At 36.6% G+C, this 19,984-nt stretch overlaps 15 protein-coding genes across 15 annotated transcripts, besides 2 other annotated features; 8 read left to right on the top strand and 7 right to left on the bottom strand.

Moving 5' to 3' along the window:
- Positions 1-11,583: part of a mobile genetic element that runs on past the window's edge.
- Positions 1-19,984: part of a mobile genetic element that runs on past both edges of the window.
- Positions 24-989, top strand: TVAGG3_0368060 (organellar and viral DNA polymerase type B; the record flags this gene model as incomplete). Its single annotated transcript, XM_001297269.1, has 1 exon — positions 24-989. One exon carries the CDS (start codon positions 24-26, stop codon positions 987-989), a length of 966 nt encoding a protein of 321 aa, XP_001297270.1.
- On the top strand, positions 1,525-2,439 carry TVAGG3_0368050 (KilA, N-terminal/APSES-type HTH, DNA-binding family; the record flags this gene model as incomplete). The annotated part of the gene is made up of 1 exon (XM_001297270.1): positions 1,525-2,439. The coding sequence occupies one exon, from the start codon at positions 1,525-1,527 to the stop codon at positions 2,437-2,439; it is 915 nt and encodes a 304-aa protein (XP_001297271.1).
- TVAGG3_0368040 (uncharacterized protein) lies at positions 2,544-3,017 on the bottom strand (the record flags this gene model as incomplete). The annotated part of the gene is made up of 1 exon (XM_051231654.1): positions 2,544-3,017. One exon carries the CDS (start codon positions 3,015-3,017, stop codon positions 2,544-2,546), a length of 474 nt encoding a protein of 157 aa, XP_051101384.1.
- TVAGG3_0368030 (organellar and viral DNA polymerase type B) lies at positions 3,535-3,959 on the top strand (the record flags this gene model as incomplete). Its single annotated transcript, XM_051231653.1, has 1 exon — positions 3,535-3,959. A coding segment is annotated over one exon (425 nt), but the record flags the coding sequence as incomplete, so codon positions are not given.
- On the bottom strand, positions 8,463-8,636 carry TVAGG3_0368020 (uncharacterized protein; the record flags this gene model as incomplete). The annotated part of the gene is made up of 1 exon (XM_051231652.1): positions 8,463-8,636. A coding segment is annotated over one exon (174 nt), but the record flags the coding sequence as incomplete, so codon positions are not given.
- TVAGG3_0368010 (uncharacterized protein) lies at positions 8,664-9,087 on the top strand (the record flags this gene model as incomplete). Its single annotated transcript, XM_051231651.1, has 1 exon — positions 8,664-9,087. A coding segment is annotated over one exon (424 nt), but the record flags the coding sequence as incomplete, so codon positions are not given.
- TVAGG3_0368000 (kinase C-related family) lies at positions 10,946-11,191 on the top strand (the record flags this gene model as incomplete). Its single annotated transcript, XM_051231650.1, has 1 exon — positions 10,946-11,191. The coding sequence occupies one exon, from the start codon at positions 10,946-10,948 to the stop codon at positions 11,189-11,191; it is 246 nt and encodes an 81-aa protein (XP_051101380.1).
- On the bottom strand, positions 11,676-12,110 carry TVAGG3_0367980 (uncharacterized protein; the record flags this gene model as incomplete). Its single annotated transcript, XM_051231649.1, has 1 exon — positions 11,676-12,110. One exon carries the CDS (start codon positions 12,108-12,110, stop codon positions 11,676-11,678), a length of 435 nt encoding a protein of 144 aa, XP_051101379.1.
- TVAGG3_0367960 (uncharacterized protein) lies at positions 14,771-15,216 on the top strand (the record flags this gene model as incomplete). The annotated part of the gene is made up of 1 exon (XM_051231648.1): positions 14,771-15,216. A coding segment is annotated over one exon (446 nt), but the record flags the coding sequence as incomplete, so codon positions are not given.
- On the bottom strand, positions 15,912-16,157 carry TVAGG3_0367950 (uncharacterized protein; the record flags this gene model as incomplete). Its single annotated transcript, XM_001278714.1, has 1 exon — positions 15,912-16,157. The coding sequence occupies one exon, from the start codon at positions 16,155-16,157 to the stop codon at positions 15,912-15,914; it is 246 nt and encodes an 81-aa protein (XP_001278715.1).
- On the top strand, positions 16,188-16,454 carry TVAGG3_0367940 (uncharacterized protein; the record flags this gene model as incomplete). Its single annotated transcript, XM_051231647.1, has 1 exon — positions 16,188-16,454. The coding sequence occupies one exon, from the start codon at positions 16,188-16,190 to the stop codon at positions 16,452-16,454; it is 267 nt and encodes an 88-aa protein (XP_051101377.1).
- TVAGG3_0367930 (MazG nucleotide pyrophosphohydrolase domain-containing protein) lies at positions 16,504-17,196 on the bottom strand (the record flags this gene model as incomplete). The annotated part of the gene is made up of 1 exon (XM_051231646.1): positions 16,504-17,196. One exon carries the CDS (start codon positions 17,194-17,196, stop codon positions 16,504-16,506), a length of 693 nt encoding a protein of 230 aa, XP_051101376.1.
- On the bottom strand, positions 17,983-18,314 carry TVAGG3_0367920 (uncharacterized protein; the record flags this gene model as incomplete). The annotated part of the gene is made up of 1 exon (XM_051231645.1): positions 17,983-18,314. A coding segment is annotated over one exon (332 nt), but the record flags the coding sequence as incomplete, so codon positions are not given.
- Positions 18,584-19,264, top strand: TVAGG3_0367910 (uncharacterized protein; the record flags this gene model as incomplete). Its single annotated transcript, XM_051231644.1, has 1 exon — positions 18,584-19,264. The coding sequence occupies one exon, from the start codon at positions 18,584-18,586 to the stop codon at positions 19,262-19,264; it is 681 nt and encodes a 226-aa protein (XP_051101374.1).
- On the bottom strand, positions 19,294-19,494 carry TVAGG3_0367900 (uncharacterized protein; the record flags this gene model as incomplete). The annotated part of the gene is made up of 1 exon (XM_051231643.1): positions 19,294-19,494. One exon carries the CDS (start codon positions 19,492-19,494, stop codon positions 19,294-19,296), a length of 201 nt encoding a protein of 66 aa, XP_051101373.1.

Here is a 19,984-nt window from a genome sequence, read left to right as displayed (position 1 = left end):
ATTTTTTATTTTGTATAAAAGATATGATTTCAACAATCGGCACAACAACAATTCAAGCCGCGAACGGCGGGACTCTGTCCACAACAACTTCACCAAACTCGTTAGTCATGAATCCAACATCTATGTTAGTAGAGATGGAAAGCTTCATTCCTTCTTCATTTACTTTCGAAACAGAAATACAAAAAATTAAGCAGGAACTTTTAACAAGTAATTTAGACTGTAGTGCGAAAGATGAAACAAATGAACAGTATCTTTATGAAATGGAGGACCTCATCGACCATTTACCCAAATTGCCTGAAATTCAGCATCAAAAACTAACTATTCCTGAATTCGACGAAATTGAAGTCAAAGCAACTGACTCAGTAGAAATAAAGAAGTTCATACGTAAAGTAAATTATGAATTCCTTGGTTTTCATTGCAACCATAAAGTTATGGACAAAGATTGCGATATGGTATATAAGAATGTTTCTGACATATATAAATCTGAAGAATTTAAGACCTACGACAACTTTGTTTCGTTAGTTGCTGAATGTGTTTGGGAAATAAGAGATAAAGATAGAAGAGGCAAAGTATGGAACGAACAACTAAGACCCGCTATGTTTGAGATGAAGAGAGCAATTGACGCCTTGGTTGTTTTAGCAGGTCAAATTTCAATGTATAATGCAAAAATGAACCCACAATGTTCAAAATGTAAAGCAGCAATAAGGAAATATAACTACTCCGTCAAAGAGATAGAAAGAATGCGAAACGACTATGCAGACTTAAAGAAAGAAGCAGAAAAGCCAGCAGAAGATAAAATGGACATGTTAGCATTTCTGAACAAAAACTATCCAACAGTAGAAGATTTCCTTCTATCTGACGTCAAGAAGAAATATAAAGAGACTTTCGGCATTGTTAAAACTTTTGACATACTGACAGAAGAAATAGAAGCTACAAAACTGTTTAGGATTTCAAATATACATCGTACAATTCATGTAAAACGCTTATAAAATAACTGGGGTGAAAAATTAGGTGAAAAAACGGGTGAGATCTCACCTCTTCACCTAAAATATATTTTTGCTGAAAAATGACCAAAATTCTGAGTAAAATAATTTTTAGGGCTTGTGTCAAACCGTTGAGTTTTCACAAAATTCCAAAAATAACGTTTACCATGTAAAACGCTTATAAAATAACTGGGGTAGAAAAGAGGTTAGAAAAGAGGTTAGATCTAACCTTCTACCCTAAACATTATTTTTGGGTCATTTACGCTCATTACGAAGAAGTCTTGACAAAACATGTATGTTTAGTTTCGATGAAATCATGACAAAGAATGTACGATGAAGAAGTCTTGACAAAACATATACGATGAAATCATGAAAATTCAAGAGGGTAGAAAACAGGTGAAAAAACGGGTGAGATCTCACCTCTTCACCTAAAATATATTTTTGCTGAAAAATGACCAAATTTCATGAATTTCCTTAAGATAGAAAAAATAAAGTTAGTTTTTTATAAAATATTTTTTTTATTTTGTATGTAAAGACAGATATGTCAACATCAGAGAACACAACAACAGTTATAGTCCATGAAGCTATAAATGAAGAATATGAGTACATACAGTTTAACAAACAACTCCGTCTCATTCGTTCGGTCAAAGACGATATGTACCAAATGCAAAGTATTTTGACAGCATGTTTTGCTCCAGATACTAAGAAACCACAAGACTGGTTTAGGAACCAAAGCACACAAGAACTTTTGAGCGAAGCACAGCGAGACATACTTTTTTCTGAAAACAGTGAAGAACAGCGAGTGGGAGGGAAACCCCAGTCGCCAAAACTCTATGAAAACAGTGAAGAACAGCGAGTACGTAAGAAACCCCAGTCGCCAAAACTCTATGAAAACCGTGAAAAATTGCCAAACGGTTTGAGAGGATATTATGTTCATAGACTTTTAGTAAATGCAGTTGCAATGTGGGCTTCACCACGTTATGCTTGGAATATTTACAAACTTCTTGACGAACTTCACAGACAAGAACGTGGAGAGATGGAAAAGAAACTTCAAGCAAAAGATGAAGTCATTGAATCCAAAGACAAAAGCATACAGAAAAGAATACCGCGTTCAGTACCAAAAGGAAAGGAAAAGAACTATAAGTATATGATTTATACTGAAGAGTTGGAGAATGAAGAAGACAGAGATATGGTTATGTTGCATTTAGTCAGAAGAAACAACAAAAGCTTTTACGACCTTGCTAAAATATATAAATCTGACAGAAACTGGTTCTATCGTGAAAACTTACCGATTTCAATGACACCGAATGAGCAAATAAAAGAAATTGTCAAAAATACTCTTCCTCAAACACACTATGACATCAAAGGTTGCACAATACTTACCTTCAAAGAAGACTTACCATTACTGAAGGAAAAAATAACAGAATATTTCGATAACTTCAAAGAGGAAGAATGAAGTCACGACAACATTAACGAAGAAGTCACGACAACATTAACGAAGAGAGAATGAGGTGAAAAAACAGGTGAAATCTCACCTCTTCACCAAAAATATATTTTTGGTTAAATAGCTTCAGGGTCAATTTCTTCAACCATTTCACTTCCTTCGTCAATGTCAATAGAAGCTTCTTCAACCTTTGGTAAGAACTTTTGTATAACATCTTTGTTCGTTATTGTCTTCAGAGATGAAGGATAATATTTCACAGATGTTTCACCCTTCTTATATTCTTTCTGTTCGGAAAGATTCATAGCAATACTGAAGAAGTCAATGTTGGAGTTCTTTATAACAGTATAATGAGTATCTTTGACATTCACGAAGAAACCCTTTTGTTTCAAAACTACTGCTAACTCTTGTGAAGTATAACGTTTGCGGTCAATGACAATAGCTAATGGTCTGACATACTGACCGAACTTAGATTCTTTCACAAACTTCTTGTTAAAGATAACATTAACGTTTGCAGAACCATTGAACTCATTCTTGATGGCAGTAGCGAGAGCATTGTATGAAAAGAACTTGCAATCTTGCATGTGTTTCATTAAAATAAAAATATTAAATTATTTTGAAAAATAACTTAAAAAAATGTAATCTAATTTTTCAAAAAATATTTTTTATCCGATAGAAAAGATGACAGAAAAATTAACTTTTTACATAGCGCCAGACCCTTCTTGCCCACATCCTTTTAAGCCACAATATATAGACATAGAACTAAATAGAGAAAGCGAAATTCCACAATATATATACATAGAACTAAATAGTGAAGGCGAAATTCTACAAACAGAAGAAAGCGAAATTCCACAAACATATAGAGACCTAGATAACGAAAATGGATATGCGCTATTCTGGTTAGATTGTCCTTATAAAATGTATGAAAAAAAGGCTTTATATGAAGAATATAGAAAATATTGTCATGAAAACGATATAAGACCAAGCTCTAGAGAAAAATTCTATGCTGGTATAAAACATCTTTTCGAAGTTCGGAATGGCAAATATATAAAGAAATAATTTTTCTAAGTTTATTTTTTCGAAAAAATATTTTTTTATTTCCTACTAAAGATGTATCGGAAGTTGTCTAAGTTAGAACACTCGGAAATAAAACAACTTCTTACAGAAGCTAATATAGATGTTGCAAAACATTACGCGACAAACAAAAAAGCACTCGCTGACTTCATTAAAGACTACAATGGTGCAATAAGTTATGATAGAATTCATGAGTTCATAAAGCCGCAACGCGGCGAGGACGAAGTCCATGCAAGAGCATTTCCTTTAAATGACATTGCTATTGACTTATATCATAGACGTTCAGTACCTCATGAAGTAAGAAGAGAAATGTTTGACATAACAAATGCGAACGTTGGTCATACTCGTAAAGCTCTTTCGCATGATGTTCGTCAAGAAATGTTTGACATAACAAATGCAAACGTTGGTGAAACAAGAAGAAGAGACGACACACTGAAACAACAGAGAAGAGAGATGTTTAAAAGTGCTATAGAACAAGTTCGCAAAGCTAACGATGTCATTCGTTCCATTGACGACAAACCAAAAGAAGGTGAGAGATGGTTAAAGAAAGATGAAGAGAATAGGAAGAGAAATGTGAAGTCAGGCAATAGACTCATTGACTTTAACATCGAAGCTTTAGATGAACCAAACAGAGAATATTTACACAAACATTTCGGTAAGGTTTTCATGAGACTCTTAGAGAAAATTAAAATAAACTCGCAACAAAGATGGATGGTATGTTATAAACTTGGTGGAAAGTATGAATGTTCTACGTTAAACCTCAATAATATTGGAACATTACTACATCAGCTCTTGAAGGAGAACTTTATATCAGAGATAGAAGCAAATGCTGCAGGTATTGTTGAAATGCACTATGACTTCTTCTTGACAAACATAAAGAATCTTACTGAAATAAAGATGTATGATTTAACAGAATATGAAGGCTTAACGATGTCAGATGTAAAGAAAGGCAAACCAAAAAAGAGACCATATAGAGATGAAAGCACACTGACAAATGACCAGAAAGCCATTTTGGAAGCTCTTAAGCAAACAGGAAACCCAGCACTTATAGAAAGCTTTTGGAAAGATAATGGTGAAAAGAAGTTTTATAAGAAGAGAAGCGGTCAGTTATGGAAGTATCTTTGCACATTACCTATAAATCTTGAACGCTACCAAATCTTCAATGAACTGAACAAAAGAACTGCAATACTTATGACAGAGGACAATTGTTTCGTTTATGCTTGCATTCAGGCTGGAGTAAATGAAGAAACTATTGACCACATGAGAGAAGTCATTCGTGTTAGAGACTTTCCTCAAAGTAAAGTACAAGAAATTTCTGACGCAACAGGTATAGCATTTAATGTTACCATTGGTTATTTCAATGACTCAAGACATAATGAAATAAAGAGATATATACCAAAAGAATGCGAAACTGTTAGAACTATTGACTTACTTCTTGTTGAAGACCACTACATGCTAAATGAAAGACTTCCAATGACAACATACTTCATTCGAAACTATAAAGAAATTCTCAAAGCTTGTGGTGGAATGAACATTGAGAAACAGATGAAGATTTATACAAAGAGAGAAGATAAATATGTAGTTCGTTATGATAGAACAACACCGTTATGGGATGTTATGAAAACATTGTGGGAGTGCAAATATTTCGAACCTATTTCTTATGGAGAACTTTTCACATATACTACTGACTTATATAAACAGAACCTTGCACCATTTAAAGATTTGACATATGCTCCAAAGTATTGTGTACAACTGAAGAAGAAAGCAGAGTCAAAAGAAGTAAATAAAGCTAAATGTAAATTCATTCCTGAGCACGTTTTCTTTGCTGACTTTGAGTGTAGTACGGATGGCTTTCATAAAGCTTTTAACATCTGTTATGACAGTGAAGATGGTTCAGTGAGTGAAAGCATTTGGGGTCAAAACTGTGCAACAGAATTTTTGGAAAGACTCCCTGACAAGAGTTTAATATATTTTCACAACCTCAGTTATGACATAAACTTCATCTTAAGACACATGACAGAAGTGAAAGGAACTCCCATCATTAAAGGTTCACGAACAATGCAAATAACTGGTTTATATAAAGGACGGGCAATTATTATAAAAGACTCTTACAGTGTTATAAATAAGAAGCTTAAACTATTTCCTGCTATGTTTAACTTACAAACAGGACCGAAAGAAGTATTTCCATATAACTACTACAGCAGTGTTTTGTTAGCAAATGACAACAGAACTGGTGTCATTTCTGAAGCATGTAAGTTTATCCGGGATGCAGATACATTTATGAAAAACATAGATTCCATCAAAGGTTGCAGAATAGATGAGAACCACTTCGACTTAGAAAAATATAGCACGTTTTACTGCAAACAAGATGTAAGAATTTTAAGAGAAGGTTTTGTAAAGTTCCGCAATGACTTATTGAAAGAGTTTGATTTAAACGTTTATGACTACGTTAGTATTTGTTCAATTGCTAACAAATTGTTTGAGAACAGAGTATACTTCCCGAATGGAAATCTTTATGACCTCTCAAATAAACCAAGAGAATTTATTTCGAGATGCATTCAAGGTGGAAGATGTATGTTGTCAGATAACATGAAACAAAAGAGCAAAAAGAAACTCATTGCTGACTTCGACACTGTTTCATTATATCCTTCAGCTATAGCAAGACTTTATACTTTAGAAGGTATTCCAAAAGTATTGAAGGAAGAAATGTTAAACACAGAGTATCTCATGAGACATTTATTCGATGATGACCAAAAGGAACCCATTGGTGAAAAGTTTATGTCTGGCTTCTTTGTTCTCATTAAGATAACAGAGATTGGTATACCCAGACACTTTCATTTAATAGTTTGCGACCCTGAACTAAATCCAGAACTTAACGTTCCAAGAAGTTCAAACACTTGCTGTCTCATGTATGTTGACCATATAACATTACAAGACCTCATAAAATATCAAGGTGTCAAATGTGAAGTGTTGCAAGGATACTATTACGATGGAAACAGAGATATGAGAATAAGAGATGAAGTAAAGAAGTTGTTTGAGTTAAGGTTAAAGTATAAGAAAGAAGAAAACCCCTTACAAGAAATTATAAAACTCATTCTGAACAGCATTTATGGCAAAACTATTCTATCTCCTATTGAGTCAAAAATAACCATAGTAGATGACAAAGATGCTATAAGATATGCTATAAGAAATTACAACCATATAGTGAAGTTCGAAGGTTTGGATGGTTCAGATAAAACTATTTTCAAGCTAACGAAAAGCATTTGCAGACACTTTAACTTCTGTCCACTTGGTGTTAATATTCTGTCTATGTCAAAACGTATTATGAATGAAGTATTCTGTACTGCAGAGGACATGGGTCTTCAAATATTTTACCAGGATACCGACAGTATGCACTTATATAATGAAGACATCCCAAAGCTTGCAGCAGAGTTTAAGAAGAGATACGGTAGAGAACTTATAGGAAAGAACCTTGGTCAATTTCATAGCGACTTTGCAGAAATAACACCTGGAAAACAAAGTTTAGCTTATAAAAGTATTTTCTGTGGAAAGAAGACCTACATAGACTTACTCACGAATGATTTAAATGAAGTTGCATTTCACTGCAGAATGAAAGGCGTGAAGCAAGATGTTATTGCTTTAACCGCTAATGAAATGTTTCCTGAAGCTATACAATGCTATTACAATGAAGATAAGAACATTCACATACCTGTTGGAACATATGACAAAGACTCTGAGTTCAGTTTAATGAAACTTTACAAAGCACTTTATGATGGTCAAGAGATTGCATTCGACTTATGTAAGTCATGTCAACCTTGCTTTGCTGAAAAGTTCAACTTTTCAATAACGACTAAAACAAGCTTTATTCGTAAGTTGAAGTTCTGAGGTCATTTATTTTTGTCAGCAATGAGGTCATTTGTGATAAAAATAAGCCGCTAGCGGCATGGGCGAAGCCTATGTGGTCATTTACAATACAGCTATTGTAGAGTTTAACAATTGTGCTTCAATGTATAAACAATCTTTCCCATCTGGAGGTAAGAACACTGGGCACTTATGGTCATGAGTGGAGAACATGTCTATCCAAAACTCACGATTGAAGCCAGTAAGCTTGTAATACTTAGGATTTGACAGTGGTGAAGTTCTTGTATGACCAATGAACTCATTTTCAACTCCCTTACTTAAGTTTGAATATAATATAGCTTGCTTTCTATCCCAAATGCCAGGTGTTACAATCTTTGAAAATTCATTTTTCCTCGGAAGTATTGCATCATAATTGAAAACATTCTTGAAGTCTTCATTGGGTTCAGAGATTTGAAACCTTATACGTAATGGATTTTCTTTCTTTTTAGCGACTTCATTGAATGGTGAATATATAACAAACTGACAGTCATGAGTTCCATCTTCATTTTCATTAAATTCATAATGAAAGTCTATAAGTTGTGGCTGACTACCTTCTTCTTTCAGTTGTGCAAGAAACTCACGTAAAGGCTGTAAAGTTTGTACTTCAATATTGAACTTTTTCTCGAACATCTCATTAAATGAAATCATACATTGCAACAATGTTGTATCGTCTTTAAAGTATTTGTATATGTGAATGTTTTGGGCGCTTAAAGACTGTTCGTCATTTTCTATCTCGACTTGAAGTATAAAGTCAACCTTTCTGAAAGCACGTGTTATATACATAGATGTTATGCCAATGTACTTCTCTTCATTTATGTTCACAATCCAGTCTGTTGGAAACTTAAACGTTACTCTGTTCCCCTTTATTTTGACGTCAGGGTTTTCACTACTGAACGCAACAGATAAAGGTATTTGTCTATACATTTAGTTTGGATAAAAATAAACCATTTACTCTTTCTTTGCTTCAGCTTCCTTTGCTTTTTGTTCTTCCTTTGCTTTTGCTTCTTCTCTAGCTTTTTTCGCCAGCAAACGTGGGTTCTTCTGTCTTCCAGCAGCTAATGCAGCTAGTTGTTTTTCACTAAGTTTTCTCTTTGGTCTCTCTGGCTTTTGTTCTGTTTTTGTTCCTTCAGTTCGGATAAAATTTGTTCACGAATTTCTTTCTTCAATGCTTCAACATCTATGACCCCTTGGGTCTTGTCCGTAGGATTTGACTGAGTCATTTGACTGTAGATAAAAAACTAAATTAAAACTTTAACCGATGTAAAATGAGCTTGTCAAAATCAGAACGAGAGTCTATTATATTAAATGACGCCAGAGGAATACAACATCCTTTCTATTATGTAAGTCAGAGTAAAGATGGTAAAATATATGTAAGAAAAAGAAAGGTTCCATTAGCGAATACAGAGAGCGACAACATTAAGGTGCATGGCACCGAGGGCGAAGCCCATATAAAACCTTCTGTACAAACTGAGCCACCAAAAGAACAAGAAGAAAAGAAGCCAGATGTACTTTCAATAACGAACCAAGAGCTTATTGCAAAGTTCGTGAATTTCATTGAAAAGCAAACCGAGTCAAAGAACCCTGACCCACCAGTGAAAGAAGTTGAGACAAAAGAGAATGTACAGTTCATTGAAAATGTCAAGAAACAACTTCCACCACGAATACCAAGAAGAAGAGTGAGAATAATGAAGTAAATAGATATTTTTATCTGAAGTAAATACATGCAGAACGAACAGTTAAACGAATTTACTCCAGCAGAGCATATTCATCAGATTCGCTCATATTTCGATATCATAGACAATGCAGTTCAAATTGGTGACACTAATAGAAAATATTCTGACGCAAAGATTCCATCACAACCTGGAACTGCTAAAGATAACACATGGGTAACATTCAATCTCTCACCTCCTGGTGAAAATATGTTGGACCTTTACAATACATTCATTACGTATAAAATGGAAGGTCAATTTATTGTAGATAAAGAAATTGGTTCAGGTTCCAATAAAACAAACCCACCAGGATTTTGGATTGGTTTCGATGACGCTTTCTATGCAGTTGCTGGATATCAAATCCTTGCAAATGGTCGTATCGTATATTCTCAAGACAACGCAAGAGAAGAAGCATATATAACTTCAAACTCACAAACTACCGAACAAATAAAGAAAGTCGATGTTTTTCAAAGACTCGACAAAGATGTATGGAGTCATTCGGGAACATGCAGAACAGGACAAATTGTTAGTGGTCCAATTACAGCAGGAAAATCATTTGATTTTAAGCTTCGTTTAAGAATTCCTGTTAGAAGATTCCTTCCATTAGAAGCTATTCGATTTATTCCAGCTTTTGCAGGAAACATTCAGCTTAAAGTAAAGTTCAGTAGCGACGCCTTACAATGCACATCTATATCTGTAAATGATATCATTGGCTTTCAATCCAACTCTTAAAGTTGCATTTGCTTCAGATTCAAATCCACCGACAAATAAATTTGTTCCATGGAATGAACCATTCACTATGATAACGAAGGCAGTAGAAGCTAGTGGAACAGTTACTATTACAACTGTAACCCAGCAACTATTTCGAAACAAAGATGGATTTTAATGAATGTTTCATTCATCCAAAGTCATTCTCTTTAGACCCTAACATTTATAACAGAACTTGTAGAACATTATACAAACGAGGCTTTATGTTTTCCTGTTAAAGTTATGGATTGGATTCCTATGGACGGTTCATTCTCAAAGAATACAGATAGTTCAAGTGCAACATTTACAGCAGCTTATACGCCTATTAATGTTAAAAGTATTTGGGCACTATTTAGAAAGAAAGACAACTATTATGTTAATTTTGAGAACCCTAAGTTTAAATATCTTCAGCTTTCCATGGAGCTTATGAAATATGCCTGCAGAACCTGAAAAATCATATGGACCTGTATTTTATGAAATGGTTGCGAACGCTTGCAATACAAACAATGATATGATTGGATTTAATGAAGATGTTATGAGGTCATTGGTGGATGATGGTAGTGTGGAACAAAATGGGATAGCTATGACAACACACATTTCTTATGTGGTTTTCCAACAGAAGTGGACTTTTGCTTCCAGCAAGGTCAAAGATCTACTGCTCCAATAACATACAAATTGTCTGTTAAAGGACCTATTGAACTAGCAACTGAAAATGTACCAAAGCCACTTATTGGATTTATGAGGGATTGTTGCTTTGCCATACAAGTGCGTGCTAATGGAATCCCAATAATAAGACTTGACGACTATAACTTAGCAGCGGACGACAGTGAGGAATAAAGGATGAACGTTTATTTTAAAGCTTATAAATGAGTTCTTCATCAAGCTCTCGTGAACCTTCACCATCTGTGAAACAAACTTTACCAAACGATTATGGAGCACCTATTGAATATTTCTTACGAGCTGCACAATGGCAAAGAGCAGTCTCACCAAGGTTAGGTGTTCCACCAGCTCCTGTCAAAAATAGCATTTGGTCAAGTCCTTATATAAGATATGGTCTCCCACTAGGTTTGCTAGCTACAGCAGGAGCAGTAATGATGTTGAAAAGAAACAAAGCAAATGTTATAAATAATACTGAAGTAGCTGAATTTGAACAAACTCCGACACCATCGCCAAAACCAACGTCAAAACCAACGCCTTCACAAACAACACCTTCAATGACTCCTGAACCTATGAAAGTACAAACTCCTGTTCAAAAGTCAACTCCAAAACCGACTCCAACATTTAAACCAGAACCTACTCCTCAAATAAATCGTAAAACTCCTGCGTTTCCTTACTGAAAAAATAATGTTAGTTTTATTTTATTTGAACATTTTATTTAGAGTAAAATGACGACTAAAGTCACTGAAGCAATGAAACAAAAATTTTTGGTAGAATACATTAAATCAGGAGCGGTTCCAGAAGGTTTTTACGTTCATACTATGAAGGATGGTAGAGTTCAGTTTAGAAAGATAAAGCAACCATTAGATAGAGAAGGTATATTAAGGAAGATTAAACTTCATGAGGACAACATTGCTGAACTTAAGAAGAAGTTAGAAGAGTTGGAGAAAGGAAGAGAGTTATAAAGCAATGAATTCAACAGACCCAAAGGGTCAGAGCCGCTTTGCGGCTAGGGTGAAAAAAGAGGTGAAAAAAGAGGTGAGATTTCACCACTTCACCTAAATTTATTTTTTCACCTCTGACAACGTTTATTTTTAAGTTTATTTTATTATTTAGCGAGAACGTTTATTTTTATATAAATGACAGAACAAAAATATAACATTTCTACTCAGCAGGAATGAGACCCTTACTGACTATGTATTCGTTTAATGCTTGATGAAAACAATGGTACATATTATCGTATGGGTATACACAACGTCTGTTTCCATCGTCGTCGTATATGTAGAGCTCAAATCCAGTCCAACCTTCTTTTGTACAATATGTAGCTTTATTTAAGTATGCATTTATGTAGATAAGGCAATTTTCTTCATCGCTCCAGAAATAATTTTTGTTCTTTGTTGAAATAGTTTTCGTTCCTCTGCGACCATAAGGAATGTATGCAATGAACTTTGCGTCATAAGGGATTGTAATATATTCAGGGTTTCTTTCATCGTCAATGGGTCTGTCTTTGTTAAAATGCATGTTTCTCAGTTTTACTTGAGTTTTGAATAGTTCACGGAAACGTTCTGGGAAAGAGTCATAGTAAATGTAGTCGGACATGTCTTTGTAATGAAATAAAAAATTTAAAAAAATAAAAATAAGGTTATTTTTATTTAGTGAGGACGGTAGGGAATTCGTTAGTGAAGTCGTTAGTGAAGTAGTTAGTGAAATCGTTAGTGAAATCATTTATGTGTCAGATGGTTTTGTAAATATTTAAGGTTAAGTTGGTGTTATGGTTGTGTTGTAAAATATACGTTACCGGTTTCGTAAAGTGTCAAACCGTTAACTTGGATAAGGTGGAACGCAGTGCCGCCGTACCCAAGTTAGGGATACTAACTTCTCTATACCTCGGAATGTTTTCCAAGATATCCATAAACCAAGCATTTGGTGTTGAACTAAAGATTTTTACCATGAGTGCTTTCTTTGTCGCTTTAGAAACATAGGGGTCCTTGTTTGGATTCGTCATTTTTTAACCCATAAGAAATGGGTTTATTTGGCGCGTTAGCAGGAGTTGCATCCAGATTTTTACCCGCAGTGGGAACAATAGCCAGAGGTGTATTTGGGTTGGAAGGAAGATTTTGAGTACATTAGGTATACTGAAAGAGAAAGCACAACCTATTATACAAACTGTACAGAAAGGTTGGGAGGTAGCACGAGATGCAACAAATCTTATTCCAAATCCTGAAACAAGAGAAAAGTTCAAGGATGGATGGACAATGTAGGAAGACAAGCAGGAAACTATTATAACAAAGCAAATGACTACTATAACCAAGCAGGACACTATATGGACCAAGGTGAAAGATTCTTTAACAGAGGATATAACCATGCACAACAGTGGGTAAACAATAACCAACCTCAACCGCCTCAAACGTGGGGAATGTAAAGTTTTTTACTGAGATGAAATGAACAATACAGCATTGAGACAAAATGGGTTCAAGATGGATTTGTCGACTTCCAGCAGTTACACAACGTGTTTGTCAATTCTTCCTATACCTCAGGAAGTTTTAGACCGACTTAAAAAAACACAACAACCAGTTGAAAACAAACCAAACTAAAATTTTTTACTGAGATGAAATGACCGAAGAAGTTGAAACGGTAGATTTGACACCACAAACAAAAAGTTCAGAACCATTGTCAAAACCTGTCAAAGAACTTACAGATGAAGAGAAAAATTCAATAATAGAAAGTGCCAGGTCTGGAAATACAAAACCCTAACTACAAAGTCACTTTTCATAAAAATGGAACGGCTAGTATCTCAAAAAAGAAACAGACTCTCACAAATAAAAATATTGAAGTCTGAAGGAGCTTTCGAGACAACAGATGGAAAAGTTTACTTCACTGACCAACAGTTCATTATAGAACATCTCATTGACTTAGAGTCGAAATATTCTAAACTTTACAACAAACACAAAAAGTTGAAAGGAAAACAAAAACAAATGGCATATGATATTTATGAAGATGTTGACGACACAACTTTCCTGCAAGTGAAGTAAAGTCAGAGGAACGAAAAGTGACGAAAAACGATAGAAGAAGAGAAACCAAAAACTGAAGATAAACCAAAACCAAAGTTTAGTTTGGAAACTAAACCAAGTCAACCTTCATTAGCTGGTATGGGTTGGCGTCAAAGACTTATGGCAGCAGGCGGTTATGTAAAGTAAAGAGAAAAAAATATTTTTTTATTTTTATAAAAATGCCCCCATATAGAATGGATAGAAAGTCTGCTAGAATAAAAGCAGAGTTGCAAAGATATGGTTGGAGAGTTTCGAAGAATTTAAATATAGGAAGGGAAGACCCATAAAAGTCTATGACAAATTGTCTGGTCTTCGCTACGAAATGGATTTGGAAACAGCACGTGCAAATTATCCAAACAGACTAGAGAGGTTAGAAGAAGAACGTCTTATGGACATGCCTTTCGATGTTAGAACCTCAAGTTGAAGGACACGACGGCTTTGCCAGATTCTACTGGAAACATGACGAACAATTGCATCCTTTGAGAAGGAAAAAAGGAAAAGGTGAAGACACACATGCTCCCATGGAAAGAACAAGATATGCATATGAAAAGTATCGTGAAGTTAGAAGTCAAATTACATCTGGTCGAACCTTTACAGTAAACTTTGACGAAGGAAAGAACAAAGAAGGCTTCAGGGTGTACTTGCTGCCATACAAGACGGAAATAAGAAAGGACACAATCTCAGATTGACCATAACAGATTTGGATGGTCACATTTACTATGCACATGGCAATGAACAAACAGCCGCAAAACTTCTTGACGCTTTCAAGACTACAAAGAAGAAACAAATGGTTGACTCCGACTCAGACATTTTGAATGCAATTGAAGGAATTGCAAGTGTCAAGTTCGAATGGTACCAACCTAACCCTCAAGCAGTCAGACAACATGCTGGATACTTCCCTTCAGAAATAAGTCTGACATTGACTTGACAAGGTATGGAATTTACAATTCAATTGAAACAATTGTCAATGAACCTTGTATTCTTACATGTCTCAGGAACTCTGGTCTTGTTACAGATGAGAAAATGAAGTATCTTGAGTCATGTGTGAAGACAAGGTACATTCTCAGAGGTCAATTGGCAAAAATTGCACCGTTGGCAAATGTCAATATCCGAGTCAACATACCTACAGCTAAAGGTTCTTCACATGACGACTATGTTGTTGACTTCAAATTGCCATGGTTGAAGATTGTAATTGTCCACAACCACTTCATGTTGAACGAAAGTCTTACAAACCCATTGTTCGGAAAAGGCAAGTGCAACATTGTCAGAGCTGTAAACATTCTTTTCGAGAAAGGTTTGTTGGAACCAATTCCAGATGACAAGCTGACAGAAACTTTTGTACCAAAAGACGAAACAAACTTTTCATTGTTAGCAAGACCAAAAGTTGTTCCAGACAAAGTTCTAGTACAAAAGAAGTACACAATTCCACAAGGAGTTGGATTGTTCGGATACCAACCTGAACCAGAAGAACTTCCAATGAGGTTGCAAGAACTTCAAGATGCTATAAACAAACTTCCATTGAGACATCCAATTGACGTCAAATTGTATTGGAGAGCATCTGAGTTAGGTCAGAAGGTTTTATATGAAACAGGTTGCTTCGACGATGTTTATGAGATAACAGGAGAAGTTTCTCAGAAGATAAGAGACTCACTTGAATTTCCACAAACTGGACCAATTGGTTGCGACAAGTTCGACTCAGATGAAAAGATATACTATGTCGACCTTAACGCTGCATACATGAGGTTTGTCCAATATATTCCGACTGGAATTCCAAACGAAGATGGTGAGTTCCCGGGAAGGAACTATACAGTTGGAAAAGTCATACAACAACTGTATGATATTAGGAAAGCTTCAAACCCCAAACTTGCAATGACACTCAAATTGCTTATGAATTCGACATGGGGATATTCCATTAAGAAACCTCAAGAGATGAAGAGTAAACATTATGAGAAGGTCGACAACTTTGTTGAAAGGTTTTCTCCTTTTGTTTTGAAGTACGAATTCACTCAAGGTCAAAGTGGCTTAGTAACCACATTAAAACCTATTGTCGAACATTGGTCTTACCCTCAGTTCGCAAAGGCAGTCCTTGACAACTACAATGAGTTCTTCTCGGAAGTCAAATCGAAAGTCAAGGTTTACTATGAGAACATTGACGCACTCATGACGAACGAAGAAGGATACAACAAACTCATTGAAATGGGTTTAGTCGGTGAGAAGATGGGTCAATTCAAATTGGACAAAATTTTCACCGAAGTTCATGTCCTCTCCAAGCGTAAGTACTGGGGTGTTAAAGAAGATGGTGAAATAGTTAAACATTGCATGAAATAAAAAATTTTTATTCGAATTTGAATTAAAATGTGGGAATTCTTGGGAACGGGAAAGGCTTATTTACTTGAGGAACAGGTAAAGGTGGTGGAGGTGGAGGTGGTGGCAACCAGTCCATTTTATATTCCTTCCTAGCTAATTTCCGTTTAATTTCATGGTCGCCCTCGGAGTCTTTGAATCGGACAGGTCGAGTTACACCATTCTTGGTCTCAAACTCATATATAACCTGTTTGTCTGTATTTTCGTCGACTATGGCACGAGACACGAACATTGACCAAACGGACAAAAAGTGTCATTTCGGATGGTCAAGCAGCCAATCGCATTCGAGCACCTCGAAGAAGCCTTACGTTCCAAGGGAGAGGGTGTCTGGTGCAAGGCAGAGGTCATGAGACTCTACGAGCAGTACATCCTCAATGCTTGGGAGGACAAATCGTCCTTGGATTGGCAATTCTACCAACTCCTCTGGGACGACCTCCTACGCAACTGGGAAGATAACGAAAGAGCCCAATTCAGAGGTCGGGAGCTAATTGTCCAAATTACCCTTAATTTAACCTACTTAATGAACTAAACACCTAAATTTACTCGGGGTTTCCCCCTAAAATAAAATTTTTTTACTCTTAGAACCACTCGAGGTTCTCCTTACGGTTGTTGAGCTGGTCACCGTCAATGTGTCTGACCCTCGTCTTCTTGTTTGGATTTGGAACCCATTGCATACCGACAAGCTTTCCCATGGAAATTGAACCGTAATTTCGAAGGGTAAGGTTCAAGTGTCCCAAGTTGTTGAGGACTGGGGTAAGAACCTTGCCGGTCTCCTTGTTGCGGATTTTGTATGGGTAGGGTTGGGAAATTTCATAAGCGTCATCGGCAACAAGGGTTGCCCATGTAGCGGCTTCAGGAACTTCTTCGTGTTTCTCTTCTTCCTCTTCTTCCTCTTCTTCCTCGAAAATTCCTTCTTGAATTTGGTACTCACGAATTACGGTGTTGGAGGTTCTGTCCTTTCCGAGTGCCGCCCAGATGGTGTCAATCTCTTCGAAGAAACGGTAGATGAGTTGGGCAAGGTTTTGGTTCTCTATGTTGTATTGGCGCAAGGTTTCCGCGAAATCGTTCAGGACTTTCTTATTGGAAGCTTGGTTCGTGAGGACTTCGACTTTGAGATTGGTTATCTCTTCCATAAGACTACTTTGGAGAGTCTTAATGGTGTTTGACAGATGAGCGTTCAATTGGGCAATTTGAATTTGAACTGGGCGCTTGTCTGACAACCTTGAAAGGACATCTGCCATTGAGTTTGGCTTCGGTGCTTGTTCGGACATCGAAAAAATGAAGTGGTTTGAGAATGACGGTTTTACTTCAAAAAGCTTGTTATGACGGTTAAGTCATACAACAAGTTTAAAATAATATCTTGTTCTTCTTCTGAACGTTTGTTGTCTCTTCCGATAAAAGTTTGGAACATGAGAACCAAAAAACGTTTTTTGAGATTGCGGAAGAGTTCAGGCAAACGTTCATATTCCGGATATGTTGGGAGCAGTTCGAAACATCTGAGCTGACTTTCGGACAAAATTGGGACAATGTCAGAAAATTCATCTTTGGTCGGACTGCTTGAAGGTAAGTCCCTTACATGTAAGTAGCTCTGGTAAAGTCTTCTCATTTCTGCTAACTTTTGGAGTATAGCTTCGTAGTTTAGAAGTTTTAATTTTAATTGTCTTATTCCACTCTTGACATCTAAACGGTAACTATCCATGAGGTCAAGAGTAGCTTTGGTAGCTTTAAGTGGAGCTATCTGTTCCTTGACTCCTGCAATTTTGGTTGCAATTGTGATTTGAGCTCCTTCAAGTTCGCCGTCTATGTCGTTCTCAACGTCTTCAACCATAGCTTGAAACTCTTCATCGGTCCATTGAGATTGGTGTGGGACGAATTTAACTTGCTTCATTCAAAAAATGTTTTTACTCAAAGCGTGCCATGTATATGGCTATAAGAAACTTACCAGAAGGCTTCTTCTTCACATGCGTAAAAACATAAAAAAAGTGAAGTTAAAATGAGATGTTTACTGAACTGGCTGAAGAACTGGCTGAATGTCGCCTTCACAGGTTATGTAGAACGGCTGACCCGAGAAGTGAAGGAGAGACTGAATTGCCAATTTCATATGGGGTAGGGGGTTCTCCTTGTTTGGTATTTTTATCCAAGGACGTTTGTTTAGGAACTTAACAAGAGCTTCTCTTTTGGCGTCCTTTATGCCATCGTAGGCTGTCCCGTCTGGTATTTGAATTGGAATTCCAGTCGAAGTCTCGAGCTGAAGTGTAGACCTTCCAGAAATACTGGTGAACTTGACCTTGGGCTTCATTACCTTGCGCAAGTACTGCTTAACAACTTCATTTATCTCTATAAGGTAAACTGCCTCGTCAAATCCTTCTGGCATTCCGAGTCCTTCCATCCGACAGGAAAATATTTTCCCGACAACTGGAAAAATTTTTCCGGACAAAGGGAAAAATTTTTCCTTCCGACAGGAAAAAATTTTCCAGTTGTCCGTCCGTAAACCATTCAAATTTTCGAAAATTGAGAACTTTTTGGTCGAACTTCAGGAAAAGTTCTTCCTTCCGACAGGAAAAATTTTTCCTTCCGACAGGAAAAGTTCTTCCTTCTGGCATTCCGAGTCCTTCCATCCGACAGGAAAAAATTTTCCTTCCGACAGGACACAAACGGATGACTGACGTTCCTCTTCCTGAATGCCTTCCAAAGCCAGAAGTACCGAAAGCTACAGAACCTAAAGCACCAGCCCCTGCACCTCAGTTCCAGCAAGTACCTCCACCAAATTACTACCAATTTCCACCTCAATGTTACTACCCACCACAAGGCTTCCCGAACTACCCTCCTCCTCAACCTATGCCTTACTTCCCCAACCCTTGGATGTTCCAGCAAGCTCCACCCCAGCAATTCCAATCTCAGCAAGCTCCACCCCAGCAAGCTCCATCCCAGCAAGCTCCATCCCAGCAAGCTCCACCCCAGCAAGCTCCACCCCAGCAATTCCAATTCCAATCTCAATCGAAGAGAGACCAAGACTTCGAAGAAGGTCTGAACCGCTTACGCAAAGAGTATGCTACAGCTCCAATGGAAGATGACAGGCTTTCAGTCTCTTCCCTCAAATCGACCGATTCGACTCGTACCACAGATTCGGTTCGTGACCGTGAAGACTACCTCAAGCAGTCTGAGAGACTCTTCATCCTACAATCATTTACAGTTGGAGCTCTCAAGAACATGCGCAATTACGAAGGTCAGACACCAGCTGGAGACCGCAAAACAGACGTACTCGCAAGAGCCGTCCAGCTCGTCAAGACAAAGACTGAGATAGTCGACTTCATTCTTGCAGCTTGCCCATACAAGTAAAAAAAATAAACAATTACGAGTTAAACTTTTTATTCTTTCTTTTCTGAGTTGTTTAGAGCTGGTTTCTCTTGTAGGAGCCTTTCGTACTCTTCCATGGTCATGTAATTGCGAATTTGGTACGCAATTCCAGGTTCGTTGTTTTTGAACCTTACGTATGTAACGCTTCCATCCTCCTCAGGGAAGTAAGCTGCTAACATCTGACCAAGTTTTCTCGGTGACTCGGAGCTCATTAAAAATGTCACTTTTTAAACGTTAAGTTTTTAGTCTTATTTTACCCTTTGTTTACCCTTTGTTTGTCAAGGTAGTATTGGAGTGCAATTTCTCCAAATTCTCTGTGTCGGAGTTCTTCAGCATTTTCCAAGGTGTACCTGGAGAACTCAAAGAAGTTGTCAAGAAGATACTGCCATGCTGCTCTTCTGAGTTCGTCGGTATTTTGGAAGTGTTGCACCTTCGAGTCTTCGGACATGAAAAAATGACACTTTTTCATTATATAACTGTTATTTTTTTTACGAAGAGAACTTTTGCACTTCGTAAAAAAAATCCCTGAAATCGTGAAAAAATGACACTTTTTCATTATATAACTGTTATTTTTTTACGAAGAGAACTTTGACACTTCGTCAAAAAAATCCCTAAAATCATATCTTTTATACAAAAAAATGAAGAATAACTTTCACTTTTTCTATTAAACCGTTTTGGCATTTCTCATGAGTGAGTATAGTT

The sequence above is a fragment of the Trichomonas vaginalis genome, chromosome V, assembly GCF_026262505.1.
Source record: "Trichomonas vaginalis G3 chromosome V, whole genome shotgun sequence".
NCBI classification, from domain to species: Eukaryota; Parabasalia; order Trichomonadida; family Trichomonadidae; genus Trichomonas; species Trichomonas vaginalis.
This window is presented reverse-complemented; position numbering and strand designations above follow the sequence as displayed.